Source organism: Pituophis catenifer, unplaced genomic scaffold (genome assembly GCF_029215685.1).
Source record: "Pituophis catenifer annectens isolate HBS135680 unplaced genomic scaffold, rPitCat1.0.hap2 SCAF_6, whole genome shotgun sequence".
In the NCBI taxonomy this organism is placed as follows: domain Eukaryota; kingdom Metazoa; phylum Chordata; class Lepidosauria; order Squamata; family Colubridae; genus Pituophis; species Pituophis catenifer.
In genome coordinates this window covers 62,183,696-62,207,559 of record NW_027256886.1, presented here as the reverse complement: position 1 = coordinate 62,207,559, position 23,864 = coordinate 62,183,696, and the positions used below count along the sequence as shown (strand labels likewise).

The 23,864-nt window shown below is 37.2% G+C and overlaps 1 protein-coding gene across 1 annotated transcript in view; it reads left to right on the top strand.

Moving 5' to 3' along the window:
- The first annotated feature begins 479 nt into the window (after positions 1-479).
- TCERG1L (transcription elongation regulator 1 like) overlaps positions 480-23,864 on the top strand; it is a 182,166-nt gene continuing 158,781 nt past the window's right edge. Inside the window, exons 1-3 of the mRNA XM_070946006.1 lie at positions 480-797; positions 3,612-3,758; positions 8,246-8,426. Coding sequence (XP_070802107.1) covers positions 480-797; positions 3,612-3,758; positions 8,246-8,426 — 646 coding nt within the window. The remainder of the gene's footprint in view (positions 798-3,611; positions 3,759-8,245; positions 8,427-23,864) is intronic.

The window sequence follows — 23,864 nt, the reverse complement described above, 5'->3', positions numbered from 1 at the left end:
GCAATCCTTCCTCCCTCTCTCTCCGGAGTGCCTTCCCGCTTTCTTGCGACCCTTCGAGCGGTGCGTTCCTTCGCCTTCCGCCTGCGCCCTGGTCTGGAGAAGGCAAGAAGTTGGAGGAGGTTCTCTTCGTCAGCCAGGCAATTGCAGCAGGGCTGCGACTCTTCTCTAGTTTTGGGGCTTCCTGCAGCGGCAGCGGGGGTGTGGTCAAGGCAGGAGGGGCTGCGAAAGGGGGAGGAGCTCCGAGCAGAGCCACAGAACGAAGTCGGAGCCTCGCCGGCTCCTGAGCCGCCGCCGCCGCCGCCGCCGCTGCCGCCCCGCCGCCTCCGCTCGAAGCTTTCTTCCCGAGCGGGGGCACTGATGGGCATCGCCGCCTTGCCACAGCTGCCTGGGATCCAATCCTGTGCCTGGGCTGTTGCCGCTGCTTGCCTTCGCTGGAGGCGCCCCCCTGAGAGCGGTGGGATCGTACTGTAAGATGTAGAATGCGCCCAGTGCTTAGAGCCAAGCGGCAGCAGCCTCTCCTGTGGCCCGGGAATGCGGAACCCCCAGCACCTCCTTGGATTTGGATGGTCCCGAGCGCGTCTGGGCTTTTTCGGATCGGAGGCGCTGCCGGGGTAGTGCCCCCTCCTCCTCCTCCGCTGCTGCTCTCTTCGCCTCCTCCTCCTCCCCCACCTCCCCCGCCGCCGGCCCCGTTGATCCAGGGGGTTTCGAGCTGGCAACTTCCCTGCGATCCTTTTGTGCCTTTGATGGCATCGGAGCACCACTCGACCGTTCACCAGCTCCCGTTTCTGAACGGACAGGTAAGAAAAGCGACTTTTCCTCCTTTTTCTCTTTTGGTCCCTTAACCATAGCCATCGCCGCTCCGTGCTTTTCTGGTTTCTTGGATGAGGGTTGTTGATGGTGAGCGCTTCTTGACTTCCGCAGACTACACAGGTCTGCCCCACACCCCCGTGTAAATCGTTTAAAATACAAAAAGAAAGAAAGAAAGAAGAAGCCCCGGCGGTGGGAAAAAGAAATGTGGAAGACAACCTTAGGATGCGTAGGTAGGAAATATGTAACGTCAGAAGCAACTTCAGTCGCTGTCCGAAGAGCCCTGGTGCTGAAGTTGTCTGCTTCATTTTTCCGATTTGCGGACGTGAGGCTCTGCTTCGGCAGAGCTGTGCCTTCTTTCCACAAGACTTAAAAATCCTGGCGCGGAAGAGACTACATTAAGTATTAATAAGAATTTATTGCTAATGCTGAGCTTGTAATTTCCACTCTTAAACCACATAAACAGCGCACATTTTTTTACCTTCCATGTGTAGAAAACATATTCACCAAATATACTGCCTTCATAATAAGATTGCAGTCTTTTGACAGTTAAGGGTTGTTTGCTGCTAATTTATAATAACATACTTGTACCGACTTCCTACTGAGTTGGATCTGTTCCTTTAAACACAAATCTTGCTAATACCACCTAACTTGTCATAAGAGCAGGAAGATACATTTTACAATAAGCAACAGAATTTGCAAATGTTTACTATGCCAATTCCCACTGAAAAAAACCCTAAGCAACATAAACCAGCCTACTGCAGATGAATTCCTGTTCACAAAGTGGCTAATAATCACTAGACTCTCAAAAAATTCATAGTGAAGTATCATCAACATAAATTGGAACCTTGTATTAAACTCATCTAAATAAAAGCAAGGTAAATATTATTCTAATATTTCATTAAAAATTTTTGCCACGAGGTTAAACAAATCTTACATTATATAGTCAATATACTGGTTCTGCTGTTGTGTTCATTTAATGAATTTTGGGAAAAGGAACACATTTTATGCATTTCCCCCCAGTTCTTAAGAATTTTTCAGAACGGAGCTGATTTAGAAGATAGGTTGCCACATAGCTATCTCCCCCATAGCTGTTATATCAGGATGCTGCCACTAGAGGTATTTAGTGACTAGAAACTTGTGTTTCCCTTCATGTATAGAGATCTGCAAAATATTTATTTTAATAATGGAAGAGTGTGGGTGGTTACTTATGAATCTCCTTATTAGGGGGCAACCCTTTTTCCATTGACTTGACTGAGTTGCCTGAGACAATATTGGTCAGACCTATAAAGAAAAATGCTGTGATCCACAAATAGTAGCTTCTAATGTGATATTTATAGCATTCCGTAGCAGACATTAACTAATCTTGATCAAATATTAATTTAACCAATACATCTCATTAGCATTTTTTAATGAATGCTTCCATTATTTATCAGGATTGTAAAGTGAATAGTTAAAATAGTGGTAGGTGATTGAGATTTGCCTTTAAAATTAAATGTGTACATTCGATTTCTTCACCTTGTGGTGAAGAAATAATTGTGAATAATTGTGGAATTGTTGCTTGCAATGCCTCAGACATAGGTTTGATGCTATTTCATTTCAACGTTATGAGATCTAAATTTGTTGGGTTATTTTCAGCTTCTCAGTAAAACAGCTAGAAACATATGCTGGCACTTAATAGACTGTAGAAATGAAGCTTGGTAGTGAGTGAAGCCCCCCCCTTTTTTTTAAAAAAAAATAGAAGAATTTTTAAAAAATGTAATTGCATTGAAGCAAATGAACATTTTGGTCATTCATGATAATGCAAGGTTAAGAAAGAGTAGTGATGAATGTTTCAATCAAAAAAAGCTTTTCTTTTCATGTTTGTTGTCTGTTTATTAGATTACTTAAATCTTTATATTTGGATAGCAGTATGTTTATACAGCTGTCATTGGCTTGTTTTTCAAAAATATTGTATTGCTTTCTGAAAAAAAACTCATTATAGAAATTTCACAGTAAGAATAGAATATGAAGCAGTCACTGCTACATCTGTTCAGGGACCTAACCTGTAGCTCATCATGAGCCATCAAATCAATGAAGTCCTACATTTTTTCATGGTTATATTTGGAACAGTAGAGCTATATTCATGGCATGTACTTCTCCTCAATCCATTGTGCAACCAAGTCAAAATGTTGTGCATTACACAGGGGACCTATGATTTAAAATGAAGTTATGGTAAGGGATAAATTCAAATCGGTTGTGTAAAATCCTTCCAAACCGAAGATTTGTTTTGACTCATATTTTCTATTATCCACATTTTATTTTTTTAAATGTTTTTTTTTTAATTTCTCATCTACCTTACAATTTCTCCATTTCTTTACATCTCTCATTAAGTGCTTGACTGTCCATGAATAGGATTTTCATCTGCACCTGACTAATGGATGAAAATGGATACGTCTCTCTGCTGCTTTACTCAGATTCAGATATTTCTTTTGGTTTGCTACATTTGCCAAACGTAATATTACTTCAGACACATTACATATGATGGGCAAGTTTGATAAACTGCCATTCATCATCATGGGTTATGCATTGTCCCATGTTATACAAGTAAACAGCAGTAATAGTTCAGTTCCATAAACCATACATTTTAATAACCTTTTCATGTTCTGATGGAAACATTAGAATATATGTGGCTTTATATAGTATGTGTTTTTAAATAGTCTTGAAATATAAATGAAGATCTAAAAATGAAAACGAAAAACTTGCAAGTGCTATAGATATAATTTAATATAGAGAATTCTAACTGTTCCAAAACTTTGTTTTAGTGGATATTTGGACCTCACTCTCCAGTAATTGGATTTTCACCTTCCTCAAATGTGGAGTTTGTTCCTCTTTTTCCTCATGTGTATACTACCACCGCTCTACCACATTCTGGGAAAAGTTGGGTAGAAAAGAGATTACCAAATTGCAAGGTAAGTTCTACTTTTACTATTTTTGAAGACTTTGCAAATAGCAATTTCTGAAAATTACAAATCACCCCAACTGCTTTAATGGTACAACAAAAAGCTTTTCTGTGCATACAGCGCTTAAAATACTGAGTCTGAAATGTTTAGGGTCTCCTGCTTGAGCAGGGTGTTGGACTAGAAGACCTCTGAGGTCCCTTCCAACTCTATTATTCTATGTTTTATATCCTATGACTCATATTTATGATGGTTGCTGTATTCCGGGACATTAAATCACCTTTTGCAATCTTCCTGAGAAGCAAAATCAATGGGGAAGCCTTGTTCACTTAACAACTATGCTACTAACTTAACAAGTGCAGTGATTCACTTAACAACGGTGACAAGAAAGCCTGTAAAATGGGGCAAAATTCACTTAATAACTTTCCCACTAGCAACAGAAATATGGGTCTCAATTGTGGTCATAAGTTGAGCAGTAGCTGTATTAAAATAACAACAGGTCTGACATTCAATATAAAACTTGAGAGCTGTAAAATTTACAACTATTGATGATAGTAAACATTCTAACTTTGACCAGAGATCCAAATGGAAGTATTTTTTTTTAAAAAAACCCAAATCTTTATTTTATTTCAGCCCAACAGAGCGATTTGAAAGTCTTTATTTAAACAGAATAAAAATAAAACTACAGCTATACATTAAGATTAAAAGCAAATTCAGTCCAACAAATGATCTAAAAAGATTAAAATAGTTATGTGTTTATCTATCTTTTCATTTTTTGTTGACCTTTCAAGTGCTTAGGTCTAGGAAGTGGATCAAAGACCTGCAACTTGAAAAAGGATGAGTATTTTGTACAATCTTTGAAGGATCTATTTTTCAAGAGGAAAAAAAAGTGCCATTTTTGTGCACTCACAGCAGGGGTGAAATCTACTTACCTTTCTTACCAGTTTGGAAGCGCATGCGCCATGCACACATCATGTGCATGTGCAGAAGGTCTGCACATGCGCAAAACCTTCTGCACATGCTCAGAAGGTAAAAAACATATTACTTCCTGGTTAAAACCAGGAAGTAATGACATCTGGGTGGGTGGGTGGAGCTTTGCTCCGCCATTGCTACCGGATCACCGAACCAACAGCCAAGTTCGCTACCGGACCGGGTGATCCAGTCCGATCCAGGAGCATTTCACCCCTGACTCACAGGTTGTGGTTCTCTACCATGTTTGTTGATGGTTGTCAAAAACTGAAAGATATTGACTAAGTCTAATGTTTGATCTAAAGGCACGTGTAGTAGCAACGAAAACATCAACAGCCTATCTCTGGTGGAATGGGACAATGCAACTATTGGGTAGCATTGCAGCAACACAAAAATAATTTAAAAAATGATGCAACTTCGCTATGGGCCAGGATAGCCAAAGAAACCCTCAGCTCAGCTCAGGCAATGCTGAGTCTGGAGAGCTTTCCGATGCAAGGAAGTACTTGTTCTGTAAGAACAATCTGAAGGCTTTCAGAGTGACCTCTCAAATCCCCTCTCTAAAGTTAATGATGAATGATTAATAGAGAGACTGAAGGGGCTTAATTATGATTTTACTTGAAGAAGAATCCTATTAACCGTATTTCAAGAAATTAACTGTTAAACTTTCACTTCTGATTTTACTCTGGTTTTGACTGCATGCTGGAGTGCTGTTTCTAAAAGAGTGGCATTTACCCTTTCAGTGGTGGCGAACCTTTTACTCACCGAGTGCATACCCCCCCCCATGCACCATCTGCGGATGGGCGTGGTTTTTGTGCACACAATGCACATGTGCGAATGCCATCTACCCATGTGTGTGCTGCGCACAAATACTCTTGCGCATATGTGCAAATACGGTCGCATGCTCAGGAGAGCTCCGAAAACCAGCTGGGTCTCCTGAATTGCACGCATGCACACCAGCGGCCCAAACACCAGCTGGTGTGCACACACATGTGCAGCTGCAGGTCTGTTGGGCAACAGCTCGCGTGCCCAGAAAGATGGTTCCATGTGCCATCTCAGTCGCGCGTGCCATAGATTCGCCATCAAAGGGATAGGGTATTCTACTTCCGGAGTGGCAGGTGGGTGAGGGTGTTACTTCTCAGTGATTAAAGTATATAATCAGTATGTATCTAGAAATCAAAAGCCTTGGATCGAGTAATAGAAACATCAGTGAACCATCCTAGATTATTGCACTGAGCCTAAGAAATAATAGCATCTAAACAGATATCCAAAAGAGTCTGCCAATATGCGATCAACAGTGCCAAGATTTTGGTCTTTTGATGTGCCTAGTAAATTTGCTCAATGAACATTAAGATGCTTTTGAAACAAGTTTGACTGCATGGATATAATTATGCAGTTATCTTGAAAGAATTTGGAAAAATTTGCCAGTGCTTTTCACCAACCTGGGTAGAAAGTAAGTCAATACTGCAAGAAGATGTTTCCAGCTTGATTTCTGAAAAAAGATGATCCATACACCAATTCAAAGACATCATGATACTTGACAACGTGTAGCAATGACAGTCACTAATCCATTCTTCTTGAAAACAATTATCATTGGAGTGAGCACTATATTTAAAATTCTTCATGGGAACCAGAACTGAACTGGTACACATGTACCAAAACAGTTTCTGAACATTTGATATGTTTCACTAGAATCAAACTAAAACAACTTCATCTCTATCTGAATCTGAGCTTCAACTAAAAAAATATAATGTGATGATTTAGCTTCTAATATACTGTATCTATCAGATTCAGGTTGTAATAGGTAACAAGATTATTGTAATAAGAGACAATGTTGTCCATCAGTATGAGAATTAAATTATGTTTGCATGTCTGCATATAGAACATAATTTAGGATGCCTCTGGATAATTTTTATCCGTAGCCAATACAGGAATCCATCATTTTGCCAACCTATTCTTGATATTATATTTTCATAAAATATTTTCCAGCAGCTACCGGTAATAGTTGATAAAATTTGATCAGCATCAAGATTTCTTACATATTTGGACATCTTTTTATCTTATGTAGATTTATTAAGAATATTTTATATGTTGCAAATTACCATTACCATGTTAGTCCATGCAGAAAGGCTAAAATCCAAATCACAGTCTTAAATGGGTTTGAGAATTTGTACATGCTTTGTAGTTTGTTTTTTGGCATGGCAGGCATGGCAGGCAGAGACTGACATTTGGCTCAAAGCCTGAAATTAAGATTCACTTATTATCTAACATCAATATATTCATCTGAATTGGTACATGTACCTAAATAACAAAAAGCTTCCATTTGTTTTTAATAGAGCATACTGTAGCCAAATATTTTTAATCCTTGCTTTCATTAGCCAAAGTTAAAAACAGGCCTTGCTAAATTTGATTGGCCTTTTAGTTAGCTCACCTCTATAGGAAAATCTTATTTTTATGGATGATGAAGACATGTTCCAATATTGAAAGCAGTGAAGATTCCTAAAGGTAGAAGCCAGAAATAAGGGGTGTTTGTTGTAACAAAAAAACGTCTGCCACTTTCTGTCTGTCATCACACATATATAATAGCTCTTTGTGTCTAATAATGACACTCTTTTTGTCATGTTGATAAAAGCCTTCAATCTTGCAGATACCTCTGGCCAGAAGAGAGGAACTACCATTTTATCTATTTAATTTTTTTTAATGCCGCCCAACTCGTTTTGCTTGTTTGCTTCTAGATGGAAGTTTATTTGCTTCTCATTTGAAAATATTTCCAAAGATTGGGAAAACTGAAAGTCTTCTAAAATCCTCTAGAGACTTTCTCACCCTGATACATCTCTGATATGTCTCTCTCCCAGGGGTGAAATGCTCCAAAGTCTGCTGCCAGTTCGCTTTGCCACCGGTTTGCTGCGTGCATGCGTGGTGTGTGCCAAATGTGCGCTTTGTGTGCATGCGCATCACAGGCGCTACTATGCAGCACTGAAATAGGAGGCTTAAGCCTTTTCTAAGGTAAGTAGAACAGCAGGAGGGGGGAACAGCTGTGCCGCATGATTTAGATTTGCTAGAAAGCAGAATTTCCTGTTTTCTAGCGAATCTAAATCATGCGGGACAACTGATTGTCAGAAATACCGGTTCGCCCAAATCTGTAGCTTTTATTACTACTGGTTCGGGCAAACTGATCCGAACTGGCAGCATTTCACCCCTACTCTTTCCCCTTTATCAACCACAATATAGGACAGATTACAAATATGTCCACAATAGCTGGAAAAAATGTTTGGACTCAATCTTCACTTTCCAAGGATGAATCTTCATATATAAAAAAGTTGCAGCTTTCATCAGCTGAAAAGTATTTCTGAATAATTGGAGAGCTGGTTATTGATTGATTGATTAAAATTGAATGTAGATGACCTTAGATATGTTTTTGGAAATCCCCTTGAAACATAGGCTAGCAGTTAACAGATGGAGATGATTTTATTTATATGAATGAATGTATTTGTATAGAGATATATTTCCTTTTTTATATATATTCTGTGCAGATTTATTTGAACAACACATTTGCTCTTGATTCAACATGGATACATCCCAAGGAACTAAGAATATACCAAGGACATGAAAAGCCTCTTGCTACAACAAACCAAGTAGCTGTGGCAGTATCTAGGCCAGCCACTGCTCCCAGGCCTTTTCCTACAGTGGTATTAACACCTCAACCGATTCCAGGTTAGTTGTAAATAAATAACATTTGAATTGCATACATTCTTTCATGATGATGCTAGAATTTGTCTGGAGGCAAGCATTTCAATGACAATCATCTCAAATGTGCATCATCTCCGGAATGTGTAAAACTGTGACATGTGTATTTGAACATCAGAATATTTCTCCATTTAGAAAGTATTTTTCATCGAGGGAAAATTTAAATCGCATGCCATATTACACATTGTTCTTGAAGTGCGGTGTGAGATGGCATCATCCAAGTCAGTGTTTCTCGACCTTGACAGCTTGAAGATGTGTGGACTTCAACTCCCAGAATTCCCTAGCCAGCAAATCCTGGGCGTTGAAGTCCATACCTCTTCAAACTGCCAAGATTGAGAAACAATGATCTAAGCTGTGAAAGCTGCTTCTAAAATCTTAGCATCATAGCGATGAAAGGCCACTGAATTCAACTTTGACCTTATTTGAATCCAGTTTGCTCACAGTTTGCTGTCCAGCTTCTGTTTCAACATATCCAGTGAAGAAAATTCAGGAATGATTTTGGTAATTGGTTCCAACTTCAAATTACTTTTACTGATAATTGTTTTCCTGACCTTTTCCTTGAAAGCTTCTAAGAGTCATATAGAAAGGAGGTGGAAAGCCGCCTTGGCTAATTTGATTACCTCCTCTTTGAATGTAAAAATGATACATTTCCTTCCCATGGTCTGTTAGCAATAACAACCATTACTAAGCAATGTCACGTACAACCATGGATGACAAATACATGAACATCTCCAGGTGGTAGCAAGAAACAAAATGACACTTGTTGGAATAATTTAGGAAAACCTGCTGTCAAATTAGAAGTCTTATATTTCTGCCTAATAATTGACATCAATATTGACAAATAAAGTAGAACTATAATTACTTTTTATGGTTTGGAAACTACAAGTTAATCGTTTGCTTTTTTAATAACCATATTATGCTGTTGCCTCATGTTTATTTAGTAAGAGAACAATACTTCTTTACATGTTTTTCAGGAGTGCACAGCTTGTTACTTCTTTAATGTACAAGATTGAAGGGTTGTTGTTCTTGTTGTTGTTGTTTTGAGAAGATGAAATTAATGTGGAGCAGATAAATGAGATGCAGAGCTTCAGGAAGGCTACATTCTTCAAAGCTCAAAATATATCACAAATATTGTGTCTATATCTTCTTGTAGATGGTAACTCTTGATAGCGGTACTACATAGGTAATATGAGGGTAAAGAGTCATTCTCCGAGCTTGTGGGTTGATTTCCAAATATTTCGTTACCAAGCTAGGTAACATGTTCAGTGGAGTTTTCAAACTTTGCACTGAAAATGTTACCTAGCCTGGTAACGAAACGTTCGGGAACCAATCTACAAGTTTGGAGAACAAATCTTTACCCTCATCCTACACCCAACCTACAAATATTCTCCACTATTGCTTTGGGTAATATACATTGGTCAAAAGGAAGTTCATGCATTATTGAACTGAAATGTAGGTAACATTATGTGCATCATGGATTAACTTTTTTGGGGGAGTACTGCACAATTTTCACACAACTTTATATGATAATGTAAGCGCTAAAATAATACCAGAGAGACAAAACTGACCTATAAGAAAGGCCAAATGAAAAACAGAAAAAAGAAATGGCAAGGCAAAGTATTACAATATGGCAAAGTATTATGTGGCCAGTACATGAAAAATACAAATAGCAAGAAAGTAGATAATAACAAGACCTGGTAATGGCCAAGAGCAGGAAAGTTGAAGAGACAAAAGAGACAATTCAGGGCTGCATAAGACCAAGGCTTAAGAAAAAGGCATACAAAGCCAGAATTGAGAAGACAGCAATAGACACCCAATGCCATCTCTGCAAAGAAGCTGAATAGACTGTGGATGACCTAATTAGCTGTTATAAGAAGGTTGCCCAGACTGACTGCAAACAATGGCATCACAAAGTAGCAACAATGGTGCATTGAAATATCTGTAAGAAATTTTTCTGCGAGCCAGAAATGGTAGGACTTCAACACAGACAAAGTAACAAAAAATGAAGGAGCTAAAGTGAAGAATTCAAACTTTAGAATTCAAAGAGATAAGAACTTGCCCTATGATACTCCAGGCTTAACAATTGTCAATCAGGGTGTGAGGAGGGGACAACCTCTGAACAGTGGACATTGCAATATTTGGAGGCAGCAGAATAAAAGAGAAAGAACTGGGTCACAAAATTTAAAAACCTGCAGAAAGAAGCAGAATGACTATGTGGCAAAAGAAAGCAAAGCTAGTACGAACCTTGGGTACAATCCCAAAGCATTTGGGGCATCATTTGAATAATATTGGCATTGACATTAGTCAATTGCAAAGGGCAGCTTTATTTGGAACAGCTTACATCCTTTAATATTATCCAAGAACAACATCTGCCTAACCCAGTCCTTGGGAAGGACTCGATAGGTGGATAAAAATGCCAAATCAAGTCTAAATATCTAGATGATTGTGTGACCAACCAGGATGTTTTGAATAAAAATTATGTGACTTCCACCAGATTTTGGCAGGATTATCGCTGACATGTTGTATGATTTCGCCAGATAATTTCAAGACCTTTGGTGATCTTGAGGAGGAATACCAACATCTCTTAGATCTCAAGAGATTTATCAAAATCTTGACTAATTTATGAAATTTCAACTATATTTTAAATTTAATTCAACTGGGTAGGGGTTCTGAGTATCATCTAGGCTTGTGGATGCAAGAGATGTAGCATTGCATAACCTGATGCATATAAAAATAAATTCTACAGATATCACAGTACAGAATTTTATTTGTCCTCCTTGGCAGTTTTGCAGAAATAATTGTACCTATATATCTCTGATTGTGGGGAATGAAAAATACTAACAAGAGGAACAAGCAGGAAATATCATATAATTTAAATGTATTAAGTAGCCTACAATCAGTGTAGCTGGGCAAATATATATATATATATATATGTATATGTATATGTATATGTATATGTATATGTATATGTATATTTGCCCAGCTACACTGATTGTAGGCACACACACACACACACACACACACACACACACACACACACACACATATATATATGTGTGTTGTGTGTGTGTGTGTGTGTGTGTGTGTGTGTGTGTGTGTGTGTAGTTAACATTTCGGGTTTCTTCCCGTGTAATTGTGGATATATCCCTAAAAGGGTAGAAGTGACATTTCGACAGAATCTCATCTGCCATCATCAGACTTATGTGAGGAGTCTTTTGCAGTAACTTAACTCCTCACATAAGCCTGATGATGGCAGATGAGATTCTGTTGAAACGTCGCTTCTACCCTTTTAGGGATATATCCACAATTACACGGGAAGAAACCCAAAATGTTAACTATACACACATATATACCCGTGAAAACTTACATAGACAAATTATATATATATATATATGTATGTATAAATTAGGGATACTGAGAAGTTGAGAATAGAGAATTTTCTTTATTATGACAATTAGCCTTTTTTTTTATTTTATCCTTTTTTCAAGTTGCAATTGACTGAGTGAAAAAAGACTGCTAATTCATTACGAAGCAGTGAAAGTTGGAAAATGCTCACTAAACCAGATTTGGCAGTTGCAAATGACCTGGAAGCAGAAACTTTTAATTTTCTGGACGAAAGAATAATGAATCATTATGTTCTATCAGAGAAAAAGAAACTGTCAAACACTGCACAAATTGAGTTATTTGGGGTGGGGGGAAGCATATCTTATATTCCAGTACCCCTCCACACTCTGTCTAATCACTATAACTTGTTTAGAAGAGGAGGAATGGTTCAGACTTTATACAATGCAGAAAAATTATCAACTACCCAATGAATCATACTATTATATGGTAATTTAGATGTAGCCTTTTTTGCATGATATGCATTAGTGACCTTTCCTCATTCAGCATGACATTCAACCAAATTATATATATAGGTTTTGAATTTACTTGGTCACTTTACTTTTTAAATAAAACAAGTGCATTAATATGTCAAGATAAGCAGCTATTGAAAATGTTGCTTTTCTTCCTTGAAAGCAGTGAAGGTTGATTATAGTTTCCCCCAAATTTCATTTATTTTAACAGCCAAAGGATATGGGTGGGCTTTGAAAGGCTTATGTGTGTTCAGAGAATAACCTGAAGATATCCTACCCCTAAATTTCATTTTATAAACTATAATAGATTTTGAGAGTCTCTTCGGAGATTTGGGGATCTTGTTCAGTGTCATTACTAGCCACCATTGGAGAACCAATGATTTTCAGAGCCTTAAGATTTGGAGTGTATCCATCAACACTTGATTAAAGGCCCAGTATGAAATGAAACCATGCCATGATGTGCTCAATCGTTCCCTTTTGGTCAATTTTTCAGTTTGGTTCTAATAATAAAGATGGCTTCTAAAAAGTATTCTTAGCATCCTTACATTCACACTGGTAAACCATCTTGATAGTTTTACTTCAGACCTGGAAGAAACCTATGTCCTCTTTTCCTGCTATCTGACTAACTATTGCCCTAGGCCTTCAGAAGAACAAGAATGATATTGTGGCTTCTGCCACAGAAGATAAACAAGGGTTTGAGTAGATTATAATGGTGTTGTCAAGGTTCCAAGTAACGTACCCACAGCAAACAAAACTCCAAGGCAGGTAGACTCTTCAAATAGTTTTATTGTATATGCCATATTGGCACAGGCTGGTGAAAACCAACTCTAAATGTTCCCATGTTTTTTACCTAATTAAAAGCAGAAGTTTTTCACTTTCTCAAAACAATCAGTTGCATGGTCCAATCAGGATACAGTCCTGTTGCTAGGTGGCCTCAGCCCCTCCTTCCAAGCACCTGTGGGAATGTCCTTTGTTCCCAAGAGAAAGTATTTTGTTTTGGCTACAAACCCCAGCTATCTCTACTCCCCCCTCCATATCCCTTAGCTCCAGTTGTGGCAGCCCTGAAGCCTCAAAATGGACTCTCAGTCAGGTCAGCTTCAGGGTTGACAGGTGTTAGTGATGATAAGGATATGAATTGTAAGGCATTTATTCTAAAGCTAGAAAATACATTTAATTAACAGATTTTCTGGTTTCTCCATATTTTTCTTTCATGAAAGAGTTTTCCTCTTCTCATTTACAGGATACTTTTGAACTTGTTTGACACCATTCTGAGTTTTATTATGGCCAGGTGGGAGAGGCTTCTGATGCTGTTCTTTCCCCCCCACCTCATTACTCACTAGGGTCACCTCAAAATGGCGAGGGGGCATTGCTTTGACAATGCTTTTTGAAACCAAAAGTGAAATGAAATGGCCACATTCCTTCATTTCAACTGTTCTGACTGTTCCTTACGGTAGCTCCAATATCCACAGAAGAAGCCTCCAGTAAGACAAATTCCCCCAGATGCCATCTGCCTTGGATTGAATTGTGAATGGAAAACAGGGAAGCTGCAGTCCACTGGACAGAAGAAAAGATAGAACAGTTGAAAATTCATCTCTGCTATTATTTCATAGCAATGATCTCTGAAATAGTTCTTTAGGGGGGAAATGAAATCGAGTCCTTTTCTATCACAATGGGAAATGTTAGAATCATTTTATGATTCCTTGATTACTGTTCTTTGTTTTTTGTTCCTGAATTCCAGCTTAAATCTCAAATTTGCTAGTGCTTTCTGTTCCTTAAATTCATTTTTATTTTCCCTCTATGCCACTGATGCACAGACTGACACTGACAAAACACTTTTACAAAATGAAGGGAATGGAGAAGGCTTATCTTATTTCATCTGAAGAATGCCAATTAATTAACTGTTGCCAATTACACTGACAGTTCAATTGTAACTTATGCCAAACACATTATGGCTTCAGAATATTAATGAGATAGTATGTATGACTGCATTGTGATGCTTCTTTTGAGATGTACATGAGTTCCTGTGTATTTGTTGATACATCACAGAAAAAAAAAAGAATTGTGATTGCAGTAAAAAGTATTATATATGCAAAGATGGTAATGGATGGATGGATGGATGGATGGATGGATGGATGGATAGATAGATAGATGATAGATAGGAGATAGATAGATAGATAGATAGATAGATAGATAGATAGATAGATAGATGATAGATAGATAGATAGATAGATAGATAGATAGATAGATAGGAGATAGATAGATAGATAGATAGATAGATAGATAGATAGATAGATATGATAGATATAGATATTTAGATATTTAGATATATGATAGATATAGATAGATAGATAGATAGATAGATAGATAGATAGATAGATAGATAGATAAATATGATAGAAGATCATGATAGAGAGAGCGAGACAGACAGATAGATATAGATGATAGCTAGATCATGATAGATAGATAGATAGATAGATAGATAGATAGATAGATAGATAGATAGATAGACAGACAATAGATCGATAGATAGACGATAGACGATAGACGATAGATGATAGACGATAGACGATAGACGATAGACGATAGACAGAAAGACAGAAAGACAGAAAGACAGACAGACAGACTGACTGACTGATTGATTGATTGATTGATTGATAGAAAGTAAGTCTGGGTCTGTAGATAGTTCTTCAGGTGATTCAGAAGTTGGTTTTTGTATAGCATTATCACAGAAGCAATGAGTGAGAATCAAGTAGGAAAAAATCTAGGTGCAAAGAATAAACTGAAAAACAAAGCAAGATTCATTACTGATAGTGAATAATTTTGTTTTGTTTTGTAGGTTCCACAAATCAGTTGGATTGATAGACCAATCCTAAGGCTATGATTATTTTAGATAGGTGCTTCAGTCAATAATTTTGTCACTCATCACATGTCATACTTAGAACTGAAGATCTACAATATGAGTCCCATAAGCCTCTGACTACAGTTTTCTTCTGTGAGTTCACAATAAGCATACATAATTAACTTCCCCCTTCCAATTTTCTTGTCAACTGTGAAGTAGGTTTGCATAGAGGGTTTGGTTCCAGTGCAACACCTAAACTGTTGTACCACTAATAAAGCAAAGACCTGAAAAGATCTGGCATTGTTCAAGCACTAATGATCTTGAAGAAAGTTAAGTATACTTTCCCTCCCTTTCCTTCAATTTTGGCAAGCTTATTGCCTTTAAATTATTGAAGGTGTATTGCCTTAAGTATATATGTTGCTGAACCAAGGGAGCAATCATTTGTTATTGTTAAAACTATTTCTAATTTGAGTTTCATAAATAACTTATTAGAGGGAGACAAATAATATTAAACTAGTTTTCTGCTTTGTAACCAATTTAACATGTCTGTTTTCAATATATAGTAGCTTAATATCATTAGAAAAGAGTTCACCATTTTTTTTTCCAAAGGAGAGAAGGTTTTATGGTCTTGATTTCTACAATGATAATTGATGGATTTTCTTTAAGAGAATAATATTGCTATATTTCTCCTTGTCAGAAATTTCATTCTATGCAACAGTGATAGGCATCTTATAGGCATCTTCCACAAAGACCACATGGACATGTTTATTAATGAATTCAAAGCATCCATTAAGCTTTTGAATTTTCAGATAAATGCTTCCACATTTAGTCACATTTAAAGGCAAACCACGAGGACATCAAAATTCACTGTCATCAAATTGAGCAACAATTCTCAAGAGGCTACAACTCATTCCCAATTTTACTATTGCTTGTAAATCAGTGTGTTATGCCACTATCATTTTTTAGACGGACACAGCTGATTGATATGTTGAGAACTGGTGAAAATAGGACTTTGAGGAAGCAATGGTGAACTGAATGATGGCCATGATGAAAGAGAAGCCACTGGGTAGATTGACTCTTCAGAACTCCTTTTCAGATCAAGAAAAGGACTTGATCACCCGCAGGTTTGCTCCATTCAAGGCTTTCCATAAAGAGATCATAAAAAAAAAAAAAAATCTTCAGTTCTGATGCAAAAGATTGAATGGCGACCAGAGGCATGCCTGCTCGGCTCCAAGCTGGAAAATATCAGAAGAGACTCATGGTATCTGGCTGTACATATTATCACAGCGGCGAGATTGGCATATGCTCAATTTTGGAAAAATCAAAATATCCCAACAGAGGAGACAATTATAAAGAAGATCTTAGAATGTGTAGAAGCAGATAAATTGACTAAAAAATTAAAAGACAGAGACCAAACACAAACATGTTTATCCTGGGAAAAATTTTATAAGTGGTTAGAGAAGAGGAAATTATAACCCACACTAGATGAGGAATTGTATCCATTGAGAAACCTATATTGTACAAGTAAAGTGAGGTCGGATAGACCTAATCAACGTACAAAGGTATATAAGTTGTTCTGTCTTCTCCGGAATATAATATGGAAACATAGTACCGAATATTAGGTTATTAAGGTACTACATAGAGGTATGCCTGTTTTCTTTTTTTGTGTGTGATATTGTCTTGTATTTTGTGTGTTATTTATATGATGTGGAAACAGGGTGGGCGTGGCCTGCATGTGACACATCCGGCCCTCTGGCCATCAGTTTGACACCCCTGTTGTAAGAGACACTGTTTTTTTCTACTTCCTGTCTACTCCTTTAGGAAGTTGTTTGTTAGTGAGTTACTGGAAGTTAAGAACCTCTGAAAACCAAACTTCATGATGTCAGGAGAGTCTCCTTCTAGTCTAGATGAAAAAAAGTTTTATATAAGTTTAAAGATTGAATAGAGGAACTTTAATTTTTGGAAAACAGCAAAATGGGAACAAGAATGTTGAGTTTAGAAAATTAAGTGCCTAGATGGATTTGAAAGAATATTTCTTGAAGCAAGTTATATATATATATATATATATATATATATATATATATATATATATATATATATATATATATATATATATATATATATATATAATGTATACAATAAAATATATAATTTTGTAAGAAATCTTTCCATGTGAAATTTTTGCTGTTTGGAAAATAAATATATGCAAAGTGGGAATTTTGAAGGTTGAATAGATGGAACAAGAGAGAATCAAAGATTATAGTTAAAGGAGAAGACATCCATTAATATACAATGGAGCAATATTATTTGACTATGGAAGAAATTAAGGTAGTTTGGAAACAAAGGGAACAGTGGACTCAGAAATTACATGATTGTTTAACACTAAAATATGGATTTAATAGAGAATATAGAAGAAGAATTGAATTTACTTGATAAAACAGAAGTTGAGGCTGAAGTGAATTTGGATTTGAAGATGGATTTTTTAAAAAATGCCGGACTACAAGAGTGATACAGAAAATGATGCTGTGGATTTGAAAATGGAAAAGGATACTACAATGGGTTTACATTTGAAACTAGCCAATGTCTCAATAATTAAAGAGGACATACAAACAGAATAAATCAGAAGATTGATGTGGAAAACTCTCTTATCTTGATTTACAAAGGAGATGTATTAAACTACAGAAGCTGTTCCTGAAATGAGATACCACTTAGCATTTAGGCTTATATACTGCTTCACACTACTTTACATCCCTCTCTAAGTTGTTTACAAATATCAGCATATTGCCCCCAACATATTGCCCCTCATTTTACCAACCTCAGAAGGATGGAAGGCTCAGTCAACCTTGAGCTGGTAAGAATCGAACTGCTGGCAGTCGGCAGAATTAGCTTGCAATACTGAATTCTAACCACTGCACCACCAGATAAAGTCAAAATTATAAGAAATCAACTTGTGGGACATTAATTGACATGATTAAACATCAAACTTTTAAAAGTACAGGAAAGAACTTGACAAAGAATTTTAGAGAGTGATTTATTTGTTAAATATATATGCCACCCATCTCGCTATCTAAAATTATTAGAAGAAACAAGAAGCAATATTATAATGATATCTGTAAGACACTGAAGGAAACAAAGTGGAAATATAATGATCTCTACAGAAAGCAACTTGTTCAGATATCTATCAGAATGCTCATTGATAGAACAGCTGCAAGAATCTCTCCATCCCAGCTCCTAGCTTTCCAAAATTAAATAATTGATTTGAACTCTATTCACAACTTACTCAGTTCAAGAAATGTTAAATATTTGTATATCAAATTACTTCTGATTTTCAATAGAAGAAGAATCATTAATCCCATTATCCTAGCAACCTGGATAGATACACAGTGGGCAACACTTTGGAAGAGACCAATCTGCATATCAATATCAAGGAATGGAGACTTAAAAAGAGTGTGCAAATTCTTGTATAACAATATTATTATACAATATTATTAATTTCACATGCCAGTAAAATATTGCTTACAATCATTCAGTATAGTTTATTGGCATTCACATAGAAAGAGAAATGCCAGATGTTCACACTTGGTTTAGAAAAGGCCAAAGAACAAGATATATTACTGCTGATGCACACTGGAACATTGAGAAATTGGGAAAACCAAATAGAAAAAAAAGGAAGGAAGGAAGGAAGGAAGGAAGGAAGGAAGGAAGGAAGGAAGGAAAAAAGAGAGAGAAAGAAAGAGAGGAAGAAAGAAAGAAAAGAAAGAAGGGAGGAAAGAAAGAAAGAGAGATTGAGAGAGAGAGAGAGAGAAAGAGCGAAAGAAAGGAAGGAAGGAAGAAAAAAGGAAGGAGGAAGGGAGGGAAGAAAGGGAGAGAGAAAGAAAGAGGGAGAGGGGGGAAAGGAAAGAAAGAAAGAAAGAAAGAAAGAAAGAAAGAAAGAAAGAAAGAAAGAAAGAAAGAAAGAAAGAAAGAGGTCAGTAGGTACTGATCCCTTTGTAAGTACAAAGGGATCAGTTGTGTCAGACATGTCAATCTGTGGAATATTTTAAGAAAATGGGAATCCCATACCATTTTATTATCCTCATGCAAAATTTATGCATAAGGCAGGAAGGCCAGAGTCCATAGAATATGGACATTCAGACTAGATCCAGGCTGACAAAGGAGAGACAAGTCTGTACAGTGTTGCCTTATTTATTTAACCTATATGATGAATGTCTGTCAAAGGAGTCTGGTTTGGAAGAAGATAAGCATGGTTTTAATACCTGGGGATGAAACATCAATAACTTATGCTTTGCTGATGACAGTACTCTGCTGAAAATGCAAATGAGCTGCAAGCTTCACTAATGAAAATAGAACAGTGAAAACATGGGGCTAAGATTAAATATAAAGAGGATAAAAGTAATGATGATAGGTACAGTGACAGACTTTAGAACTGACAATGAAGATTCTGAGATGGCAGGTAACATCTGCTTTTTAGGATTGACTATCAACAGTAAAGGAACTTTAGTCAAGAAATATGTCTCTCACTAGCATTTGGTAGAGCAGCAATGAAAGCCTTGGAAAAGATATTTAGATGTCATGATGTGTCTAGAATTTCGAAGATTAGAACTGCATGACAATGATTTCTCTGTGATATTCTATGGAAGCAAACTTGGGCTTTGAAGAAGCTATAGAAGGATAGCTTGACAGATGATCAGGATCAAATTATCACATTATGTAAAATCTTGGTTCTACTTAGAAGTCCATAACGCTAGGAAACATGGAAGGAAAGAGGAAAAGAGGATAACCAGAAGCAATGTGGATAGACTTAATTATAGAGGCAGTGGATGAGCAAGCGGAAGATCTGAAGGGCCTGATTGGAAACAGATAATCCTGGAGAACCTCTAGTTACAATATAATTGATATTTATTCTTTGATTTGATCAATTGAAATAGGATATATAAGGGAGGCTGATTGCTGAAGAATTGATGCTTTTGAATTGTGATGACTGCAAGGAGATCAAATCAGTTAATTCTAAAGGAAATCAACCCTGACTCTTCTTTGGAAGGACAGATACTGATGCTGAAGCTCAAGTACTTTGGCCATCAAATGAGGATTCCCTGGAAAAGATCCTGATGTTTTGAAAGATTGAAGGCAAAAGGAGAAGGGAACAACAGAGGATGAGATGGTTAGATAGTGTCATGGATGCAGTAGGCATGAGTTTGGGCAAGACTCCAGCAGTCAGTGGAGGAGCGGAAGGCCTGGATGTGCTGTGGTCCATGGGATCAGAAAGAGTTGGCCAGAACATAGTGACTGAACAACAGCAAGGGATATATTGCATATATTACTGGTTTGGAAATGGGAAGTGATAGTAACTATAAATCTGTGTGGATCATGGTCAATCTGCCTTAGGTCAATCTGCACAGCCTTCATCATTAGGATATACAGTATGTAGTGAAATCAAAGCCAATCCACAGATGGCACTAAGGCTACTGCGAAGTTGGCTGAGATTTGCAATTTTGGGATCAGCAAGTAGTGTAAATGTGTTTTGTTTTAGAGAGCCTATCTCATCCATCCAGAGTGACGGGGTCCATAAAAGACACACAGAGAAACAAAGGAAGATCTGTGATCATGGGAAGAGTGGGAGAAGACTCAAGTCCACATTAGATTCACTTTATCCTAATAGTCACCCAGTTTCTAAGTGTTTTCCGTATATACTGTAATAACAAGTATTTTTTTGAAACAATATATTTAATTACATTGCAGATTTATTTCATTCTGTACGTCTCTTCCTTCTTTTATGTCTGTAATAATGAATTGTTTATAGGCAGTGTTTGAGGGGAGGCTGATTGCTTCCAACATAAAGATTTTCTGTATCATGTCCTGATGTTTTTTAGACTTCTGTTTCCTGACATTCATGAGAGCCTTTGAAATGTTTGTCGGGCAGCAGATAAACTGGAGTGATAGAGCAAAAGCAATCAATATCTGTATGGCATTAAACAACAGCAAGAGCAACAATTAAGAATGACACAGCAATGCTCTTTGCTGGAGAGCAATCGTATGTATAATCCTGGTTACCATTAACTTCAGAATATATCCAACCAGGACCCGGCAGCCTTCGTTCTCTTTTGAAATCAATCAAATTATCTTAAAACAGCAAAAGAAAATCCATTCAGAAAAAAAATGAGATTTTTCACAGTTATTTCAATGGCACTTTCTTCCCAGCATAATTATTTAAGGATCGTATAATAGATATTAACTTATCTATTAGATATTTATTTATTACTTTCGTTAACTATTAGATTGATAGCCCGCCTTTATTTTTATACAACTTCCAGATATACAGAATGCCCCCACCTTTTTTATTTTGTCCACAACAATCTTGTATGCTGTATAATTCCTTAATTCCCTTTTGTGAGACATGCTGCACAGTACTTTTCTCTTGCAATACATACATACATACATACATACATAGTACATAGGGATTTAAAAATTCCAAATTGTTTCTATTCTCTCCCCCCTCTCCCCCCTCCTTTTCTCCTGCCCCTTCACCCACCCACCCACCCACCAGGAGTGGGTTCTAAAAAAATTTACTACTGGTTCTGTGGACGTGGTTTATTTTGTGGGCGTGGTTTGATGGTCATGTGACAATTCTTTAGGATTTAGCAGAGGTACTAGTCTACCAGGCTTTTAACTGCTTGCAGAGCTGTACCGATCTACCCATTTGTTCTTGGAGCATTCCGGTCTACTCATTTGATTTTGGAGGCACCGGTCTACCCATTTGTTTTTCGAGTGCACTGGTCTACCACCACACTGCCTTTTAACACTGATCAGTTGTAGGGCGGCCCTTTGAAGCTCTGGCAAGAGTTTAAACAGTTTTTTTTCCTTCTAGCCGATCAGCTGGGACTCGGGAGGCAGCGAATAGATTGGGGGCGGGGCCAAATAAAAGGTAAGAATAATGCAGGGGGAGGGCTGGAGGGCCCAGCTCCCAAACAAAGAGAACCGGTTCGGTGACATCATATCGTCACCGCTACCGGCTCGGCCAAACTGGGCCAAACAGGGAGGAGCCCACCACTGCCACCCACCCACCTACTGTTTTCTGATTCTGTCAACATAGAAAACAGTTTTGAAACCTTGTAGTAGAAATGAAAACTACCTCCCGCCACTGACAAAAGACAGTCTACTCTCCATAAAAAGTTAATGGAGACATAAAGCATCCCACCTGATCTTTGCAATGTATAGGTACATATGATCTAGAATAGCTTTTTTTAATCCTTTGCCCTCCAGATGCATCATGTTGCAACTTTCAAAACTTACATAGCATTTGGGTGCAACAGGTTGGTGCAAGGTTGACAAATCAACCATATCCAGGATAGCCTTACAGGATTCATTCATTAAAAATACATTTAAAACCATTCTTTTCCATTAATTAAAATGTAATTCTAACATTAAAGAATCCTTCCCTACGAAAAGATCAGCTGCTTAAAATAACTCTGACGAACGAGATCAGCTACAGTATTGACAATCAATGTTCTTAATTTTGATGAAGATATACTTACTTTTATTGCAACTATAAGCTAACTATTGATTTTACTCCCAAGAGCACCATTGGTGAGAAAGGTTTTTCAGAGTAGGAATATTGGAAGTCTTTTATTGACATTATTGCTTTTCTGTTTCCTGTTTTTATCACAATTTTAATAGATATAATTATTTAGATGTTCATATGCCATAATGACAAGAAAGTCAGTTGAAGTATCCAGTCTTTAAGTTCTATTAATTAAGAAGCCATAAATGTTGTTGTGATCATAAGTGAAACAGCAACAAGGAATAGTTCTAGGATTCTGCTGATCTTCAAAAGGAATCCTAAAACATGCACCTGTTATGAAATATCTAAAATCATGAGTCATCTCCAACAAGGCTCTTGGCTGATTTACTTGTTGCCTTAATGTCTGAAGGACTTCCTTGTCAATTAAATAGATTTGCTGAATAACATAATAAGCTAATGATTTATTTAAATTTGTTTCATAAATTACCCTGTGTAGAGATGAGAACAGCTGGCATTTGTCAAATTAACTTTCCTTAAGATTTTTTTTCTTTCCCTGTTTTTGAACTATGATCAAGCAAGACATGTATCCCCTATCCTCCCAGAAAGTAAATATTACAAAGAAAAAGCATTGGAGATAATTTTGTCCTACTAATGAAGTAGTATTTCTACGTTATCAATTATTGAATTCAGTTTTGTTCTTTGGAAGAAGATATACTGCAATAATATCCTTTTCTTTTTCATTTTGGAATCAAGTGTAAAGGATATTTTGAATATATGCTGGCTTCCCTGATTTGGTACCGTCAGATCTATTACAACTTCCATACTTCTGAGCCAGCATTGGTTGATTCAGTTTGTAACTATAAATTCCATTAACATGGAGGTTGGGATAGGTTGTGTTGCACAGAAATCACCTACATTTGCATGGAAAAATACACTAGGCAACACTGTTTTCATTCAGTCACTGCTTTACTGAAATAATATACATTTATTCATTTATTACAATTGTGTTGGGCTTGGATAGAATGACATAACAATATTCTTTCTCTTAAAACGACACCCCATCTTAGTCACTGTGTCTGTCAGCTGCCACTTTATGCTTACTTGTGTGCTTTACTACCATGCGGTGACAGTCTTCCTTGAACTCTGGGGTGGGTGGATGATAGAATGCTGGGGGAAAGTGAAAGTAACCTCTG